The sequence below is a fragment of the Gastrolobium bilobum genome, unplaced genomic scaffold, assembly GCF_033153095.1.
Source record: "Gastrolobium bilobum isolate Gb01-03AN ecotype WA unplaced genomic scaffold, APGP_CSIRO_Gbil_v1 utg53169, whole genome shotgun sequence".
Lineage (NCBI taxonomy): Eukaryota > Viridiplantae > Streptophyta > Magnoliopsida > Fabales > Fabaceae > Gastrolobium > Gastrolobium bilobum.
In genome coordinates, this window is record NW_026898687.1 from 227,784 (window position 1) to 235,543 (window position 7,760).

At 31.5% G+C, this 7,760-nt stretch overlaps 1 protein-coding gene across 3 annotated transcripts; it reads right to left on the minus strand.

Moving 5' to 3' along the window:
• Nucleotides 1–348: 348 nt before the first annotated feature.
• On the minus strand, nucleotides 349–2,557 carry LOC133318397 (uncharacterized). 3 transcript variants are annotated; one of them, XM_061520386.1, is made up of 5 exons: nucleotides 2,159–2,557; nucleotides 1,775–2,039; nucleotides 1,398–1,683; nucleotides 1,156–1,284; nucleotides 349–1,043 (listed from the first exon to the last, which is right to left on the minus strand). In XM_061520386.1, exons 1-5 carry the CDS (start codon nucleotides 2,428–2,430, stop codon nucleotides 919–921), a joined length of 1,077 nt encoding a protein of 358 aa, XP_061376370.1. In that variant the 5' UTR covers nucleotides 2,431–2,557; the 3' UTR covers nucleotides 349–918. The 3 variants fall into 3 exon arrangements, with proteins under 3 accessions (XP_061376370.1, XP_061376368.1, XP_061376367.1); XM_061520384.1 differs by having other exon boundaries at nucleotides 1,398–1,677; nucleotides 1,775–2,032; nucleotides 2,119–2,557; XM_061520383.1 differs by having other exon boundaries at nucleotides 1,775–2,032; nucleotides 2,119–2,557.
• Nucleotides 2,558–7,760: the final 5,203 nt, after the last annotated feature.

Sequence of the window (7,760 nt, forward strand, 5' to 3'; positions counted from 1 at the left end):
GGTGACGATAAACTGTAAGATGAATATAAGCAAATTATGCAGTTTGTTCTTAAATGCGTAAATAGCAGATACAAATCAAATCCAGATGCCACCGCTTCTTGGGGGACGCAAAAGCAACTTTAATTTATTCCAGCAAGGTAAGGATATCTTCAATAAATCTGGAACCGTTCCATTTTCCAATTTAAGAGTAAATAATTACGTTAACAACTGTCACTAGTTTTGCTATTAATCAAATATTACCTAGAAGGATAGTGATGGGCACGCATAAAAAGATTAAAGAAAAAGATCAAGGAAATGCAAACAATCATTAAACGAAAATTCATTTCATTATTACTTATAGTACTTGGAGGGACAGATTGTAATCAGATGTAAGCAATTTCCTCATATGATTACATTGAGATCCAATAATAGGCAAGGTTGTAATCCTATGCAAATCCGATCCAGCCTTCTTGGTAATTGCTTTTTCAACTTCCCAAATTTCTATTTTTTTTATTAACCAAAAAAAATAAAAAAGGAGGGGCAAAAATTTACCCATCCACCGCTTTTGCCTTTCCAAGGCATCCAAAAGGAACACACATTGTTACTGTTATCGCTATCACTTGCTACCGTCTGCTACTGCAGGCACCTTAAGCTTTTTCCAGAGGCTCCCAAATTATTTTTTACACCTAACATACTAATAAAAAAAAACACTATTTTCTTTACCCACACTAAACCAAAAAAGAACCCCTAATTTTTTCTTCCTCCCAAACCAAAACAAAATCCTACTGTGTCTTCCATATATTACCATTAACCTGTTGAATAAAACTAAAAACTGTCATCCATTTCCCCCATACATCAAAAGTCCCTACTTCCTATCCCAAAAACAACAACCCTATTCCCATTTAGAACAACCCAAAACATAAAACTAGTAACCATAGATCAATAAGTCCATTCCTGAGGCAGCCGAATCTCATGGTACACCGGTGGCTGCTGCTGCTGCTGCTGAGGCTTTAGGTTGCGCTTCTGTTGAGAAAACCCATTATTACTCCTCTTTGGAACAGCAGCTACAGATAAAAAAAAATTCACATATCATAATAAAAAAAAAAAGGTAAAAAACGAAAAATTGACAAGGGAAAAAAAAAACACCAAATCCACATTATTATTTTTTTTATTTACCATTTCCCATGTTTGAAGACCCATTAAAACGAGGCTGCTGATTTTGCAAGTGGCCTCCCACCGTGCCACCACCCAGCTTCAAATTCAACGCATGCGCCACTCTATCAGGAACCAATGCAGTTGAACACGCTGCAATTAAAAACAAAAACAAAAAAATCAAAAACGTGAACAATAGCAATAAAAAGAAATCATGCCAAAAACAAAACAAAACAAGAAAAAAATTCCTTCAAGTATTCACACACCTGATTTTTTCCTTGATTCAGAAGGATTATTAATACAAACGGGTAAAAATACACCGGTTCCGGTGCTTCGCCTTTTACCAGAAGGGTTTCCGAGAAAAACAGCTCTCATGCCAAACCCATTAGCATGTTGCATAGGCCATGCAGGTTGAGACAAACCCATGTTATTACCACGAACGTTGTTGTTCCTTCCTCTCTTTGGCACCATTTGGTTACTTTGCCTCTGCCACACCGAACCATGTTGCTGTTGATGTTGATGTTGCAGTTGCTGCTGCCTCAGCATCTGAAACTAAAAAAGAAAATGAAAAATAAGTAAAACAAAGGAAAAAAAATTAACTAAAATTATAAGTACGCAAAAATGGTAAAGTTGAAGCCCTTACTTGTGCAATCTGCAATTGCTGGTGAGATAGCGCCTGTTGCTGAGCGTAAAACACAGGAGAGGGATTTCCGGTGGCGTTAGGGACAAAACCGTAATTTTCTTTGCTGAGACGCATCCTCTCAACTTCCCCTGCAGCCGCGCGCAGCAGATCCCACGTTGCCCTCTGAGAGTTCAAAACGTTGCCGTTTGGACTCGAACCTTTCCCGCTACTCCCAAACGCGCACAGCGTCGATTGCGGCGAACCAGACACGAACGAACCCTTCGAAAAACAAAAAAGAAAAAAGAAAACATCAAAACTAAAGCTCTTACTATTCAAATGAACATGTGGTTTTCTTGTGTTTGTACCTCAGGTTTTTTTTCAGCAGTGAAGGCATGGTTATGGTGGTTGAGACCGAGTTCGAGGGTTGAGTGAGCCATTCGGCGAGTCAACTCGGCCATGTGTTCTTCCTCGTCACTCTCGGTCTCACTGGAGCCAACCACGGACTCAACAGGTGAACTCAGGTAGGGAAACAGAGCCCTCGAAACGACGTCGAACGCGTCGTCGTTTTTGGAGTTCAAGACAGTGAGTTTGTTCTTATTGTTGACAAACGACGTGTCGTCGTCGGTAAGAAACTGAGGTGGGAGCCAGAACTCGCCATCATCCAAATTCTCAGCCATGAATTCGAATTTGAATTTGGGGTTTGGTTTATGGTTTTTAATAAAACGAAGAGTTTTAAGGGACCCAGCTATGCAAAAAAAAAAAAAGAGAGAAAGAGAAAGAGAGAGTGAAACTAGCAAGGAATGAAGGAGGGATCCGAGGGGCTTTTTGTCGAAACAGAGCATTCCCTTTTGTACACACAGACTGTCTCAAACAAAGTGAAACGGTTTTGGATTTTTTTTTTAATTTTTTTTTTATTTGAGAGAGAGTGAGGGAGAAGAGGTGTGCTTTTTGGTGGTTACACGCGGTGGGGGTAAGGTGGGTACACGCGCTAACCATGCAGCGTGCATTGGATTGGGTCTCTTTTTTTTTCTTCTCTTTTTTACCGTTTTCGTTTTTTGGTTTCTCTCCTTTCATGGGTGAACGTAGTGTTCTAAGCATGTGACAGTGGGACTCGAATCTTCTCTTACTAATCATGATTTCCTTAACCGAAATATCACTCGTTGCAGGCTAATTAATGAAATTAAAGAAAAAACGATGCATTTTTCTTATATTTGATGGTTACCTCTTTTTCAAATTTTGAAATTTTTTATTTGGTTGACATTATTTTATAGAATAAAACAGTTAAAGGTATGTGATGATTAATTTTTGAATAATAAAATTGGAATAACTGTTATGGATTGTTTGTTTTGAATAAATTTTTAAAAAACTTGCTAACTTCTGTTTTATTTTATAAGTAAGGTAATCACGAATGAAGAATTGTTAATTATTTATTAACTATATAAATAGTATTTAAAAATTGTTAAATATGTTTACCAAAAAAAAAATTGTTAAATATAACAAAATTTCCATTTGGTTAGTCTAATACAAAATTTGTTTTTTATTTAAGATAAAGGAAAGCTCTTTTAAAGTTAAAATAAAATTACATTTAAAATCAAAGAATAAAATTATTATGAATAAAAAATTAACAAAATGAGTCAATTGATTTTAAGTCAAAGTGCCAAAAAAAAGAGTGACAGAGTAAATGATTCAACTTTTAACACTATAATCACACGTTAATAATAAACCAAAAAAGTATATACGCAGCTGGAGTTAACTAGGCAACAAATTTGGTACTAATTATTGGGTTTTTTTTAATTAAAATGGAAAATCAGTTAATCTTTATAATTAATTTTCCAAATTTTTATTTGACCTTTTTTTTTTTTTTTACAATGATGAATTGGTGATCCAATAACCGTTGATGATTCTTTTGGGTATAGAAAGATTTGGAAGGTGGGAAACACCTAGAGAAAGGTGTGAAGGTGAATGAAGCAACAAGTTTGAAAACGAGTAGTGACTCGGCACCACGACGTGACGGTGTTGCCATCCCTCACTCATCCCTCGTTTGCTTAGCGGTTGAAGCATAGTGCAGGCAGCATAGTACTGTTTTATGGGCCCACCCAAAAAGCAACAATAATAAATTATTTTTTATTTAAAAAAAAACTGAAACTTTTTTCAATAATTTTTTTTTTCAAAATTTGGGAATGTGATTTGTCCAGACTCCACCTGGCGGTGCACCTTCGTTATATTGGTTACTATTAATAGAGTAAATATCATTTTTGACCATCAGTAAATTTTACGATATTCTTTTTAGTCCTTAGCAAATAAAAAGACTATTCGTGGTCTTTAAAAAGTTCATAATGGACACATTTAGTTAAAATCGTGGTTTCTTACAAATTCAAAAAAGATCTATATTAATCTCTCAAAAAGATTAAAATGGGTCCACTTTGAATTTCTTAGGAAGCAGGAATAGCATTTTTATTTGTTAGATACTAAAGCGGGCATCGTAAAATTTGCTGATGATCGAAAATGATATTTACTCTTATTAATATGATATGATAATAAGGTAAGGGAGAAAAAGAATATATAAAAATAGATAGTTATAAAATTATCATTTTCAATTTAATTATTGATTATTAAGATTTTCTTAGATGACATTGTCATGTTAAATTATGGGTTCACTTTTTCTGCAGTTACTACAGATAACTTATTTGCAGTAAGCCTAATACGACATCGTTTTGGGACGAAATCATGGTATTTTTGTAATTTTAATTTATTTCAGGGTTATAATAGTCTTTATATTTATAATTTTTTAAAATTTCAATACCAAAACGACGTCGTTTTAGAAATAAATCCAGATAATTTATATGCAGTAACTGCATAAACATTTTTCCATTAAATTATATAGGATTCAATTTTTATTATTTTTTTGGTTTATTTTGTTTACGTAAAATATTTTTAATGTTTTCCTTTCATCTTCTTGGCTAAGCATTCTTTGCTTCAAGTTTTCACATGGTTTGCATGTCTCTTTTTGACTACTTTTGTCATTTTCTTTTTTTATTATGACCTTAATGCCCAAAATAGAAAATAGTACCAAAAAATAAAATTAATTGCAAGGAGATAAATATTTGCTAAAAACAAACAATGGAGGAACGGAGGGGAAAAAAGCAAAATAATTAACATAGAAAAATTTTAAAATTTTTAACCGGAATTGAAAACTCATATGCAACGTGTAATTAAGAAAACACATGCCTCTAATACAAGTCAAACTGTAAATTTAGAAGAAGAAAATAGGCAAGAAAATTTAATCTTTGACCAAGTGATACTTAACAACACATATGCCTCTAATTCAATTCAAATATTAGAATGGATTCACTAATATCACATTACTTCGGATAGAGATGAATCTGTCATGTCAAAAGTCATTAATTAGTTCCGACAACCTTAATTATTCTAGTTTCCTTTTTTCTTATATGTGTACAAATAAATTATTAACTGTTAGGGTATATTTGGCGTACAATTTAAAATAAAATTTAATATAAGACTTAATTAAATTTTAATATTATTCAATATTTGATATAGTATTATATAAAATAATATATTCTATATGATAATATCATCCAGTATTTAGTAATACACGGTACAATATTAGATAGAATAAAAATAAATATTTTTAACAAAAATATCCTTCAATAAAGAATTTATATAATTCTTCTAAATATATCATATGATATTAATTTTTATAAAAATATATTGATTTTATATAAAAATAAAAAATTTCAATATTTTAAAAATTAAAAAATTAATTTTTATTTTAATATATTAATATTGAAATAATATATTAATTCTTGTTAATTAAATTAGTCAGCCATGTTAACACATCAAGATCTTATCAGACGTTATCTTTCCCCCTGAAACATGATTAAGTTATATATCATTTTGATGTATTAAGAAGTTATGTTGTATAAGCTTATACTATATTATATTCATACCAAACAACTTAAAATGTCATAACGTATAGTATAAGCTTATACTATCATCTCATACATCACACCAAATAGACCCTTAGGGTCTGTTTGGTGTGACGTATGGCATGATAGTATAAGCTTATACTATACGTTATGACATTTTCAGTTGTTTGGTGTGATCATCGTATAGTATAAGCTTATATACCATAATCCCTTAATACATCAAAACGATGTATAACTTAATCCGGCCTAAGGGTGAGGGATAAGGCCTGATAAGAGATTGATGTATTAACATCGTTGACCAATGTAATTCTCAAAAATTAATATATTATTTTAATATTAATCTATTAAAATAAAAATTAATTTTTCAATATATTAACTTTTAAAATATTGAATATTTTTATTTTTATAAAAATTAATTTAAATTTTGGACACAATGATCAATAAATTTTTATAAAAATTAATATCATATGATATTTTTTGAAGAATTATATAAATTCTTTATTAAAGGATATTTTTATTAAAATATTTACTTTTATCATATATAGTATTATACAGTGCATTACCAAATACTAGATGATATTAACTTATACAATATATTATTTTATACAATACCGTTCCAAACGCTGGATAGTATTAAAATTCAATCAGGTCTTATACAATCAGATCTTATACTACCAGGCATTATCCTATACTATGCACCAAACATGCCCTTATATAATAAAACTAAATCATTATTTAGAGTAAGATAATCTGTTATTGTACTAAATTTTTTCTAAAAACATTATATTCAATATTGTTTCACACATTTTTGTACGGGGGATATATCTTCTCCTTTCACCGCAAAAATCAACTTTTCTTACTACTCTTAGATCGTAAAATGTGCCCTTTTCGTTTAACTTGGAGGGGCCACTAAATTTCTCTCAACTACAAAATGCTCAATTCTCCGGCCGCAAAAGAGATATAAAATCAGTGTTTTAAAACCCCGCTTCACCTTCGGGTTGACCCGGGTCAACCCTGACCCCTCCCTTCTGAGGGTTGGGGTCACAAGTTGGACCCTATATGCATATCGACCCCTCTGACCCCCAAAATCCGGTCGAGTTTCAGTGACTCCCGGGTCAGAGGGGTCAAAGGGGTCACTGCATGTTTGTTTGTTTTTTTTTAAAATTTCATGAAACAATATTGTTTTATTAAAAAAATAAAATAAAAATGTTTGTAAACCAAAATCTAATCGTTCTCTTATCTCCTAGTGACCTAGACGTTTTCAATCTTCACCTCGCTGCCGTGAATCTTTTAAAAAAGATAAGAATTTTACCTATTCAAATCAAATCCTTACGACTGTCGATGTGAAACAAAAACTCATTCTTACTTCTTTTAAATTTTCCTTTACCAGAGACCTTCTCAAAAGAGGCAGAACCGGGTCAGCGTAGTGACCCCATTAAAATATGAGTTTTATACTTTGGTATCTTGATATCTTAATTAGGTTGTGTAATATTGACTTATGGTAGTAATTGGTGAATTATGTTAAGTATATTTTGAATATTTGATGATTGGTGGTTTTTTTTAATATTTTCATATAGGATATATATATATTTATATTTTTTTTAATATATAAAACCGGGTCAGCGTACTGACCCTGTGACCCCCCGGCTGAACCCGTGACCCCTGACCTCGGTCGGGTCGATGAGCGGGCCGGGTTTTTAAACACTGTGTAAAACCTCTTTTTATGTTGTATAATCTTAGCTGCTTATATTATTAAAATACTTACTTTCAATTTGTTTTACATATTAATTTTTAGGGATTTTTATTTTTTATATTGTAAGAAATAATTTTTTTTTGCATATATATAAAAGTATGTGTGGACCATATTTTTTTCTATTTCTTCTCTTCATATGACCCCACACACTTTTATGTATGTATAGGAATTAAAATTATCTCTTATAACATGAGAAACATTAATCCCTAATTTTTTTATCTTAAATGTTTATACTTTCAAATTAATATTTTTTTAAAAAAATTGTATTAAAATTTATTATTTCTTCCTAAATTTCAATTATTTTTCT

Excerpts from the sequence above, each read along its gene's own strand:
- LOC133318397 (XM_061520383.1), bottom strand. The coding sequence starts at position 2,430 with ATGGCTGAGAATTTGGATGATGGCGAGTTCTGGCTCCCACCTCAGTTT. Across the intron at positions 2,033-2,118 it reads CTGCTGAAAAAAAACCTGAG|GGTTCGTTCGTGTCTGGTTC; the intron begins GTACAAACACAA and ends TGTTTTTCGAAG. Across the intron at positions 1,684-1,774 it reads AGCAATTGCAGATTGCACAA|TTTCAGATGCTGAGGCAGCA; the intron begins GTAAGGGCTTCA and ends TTTCTTTTTTAG.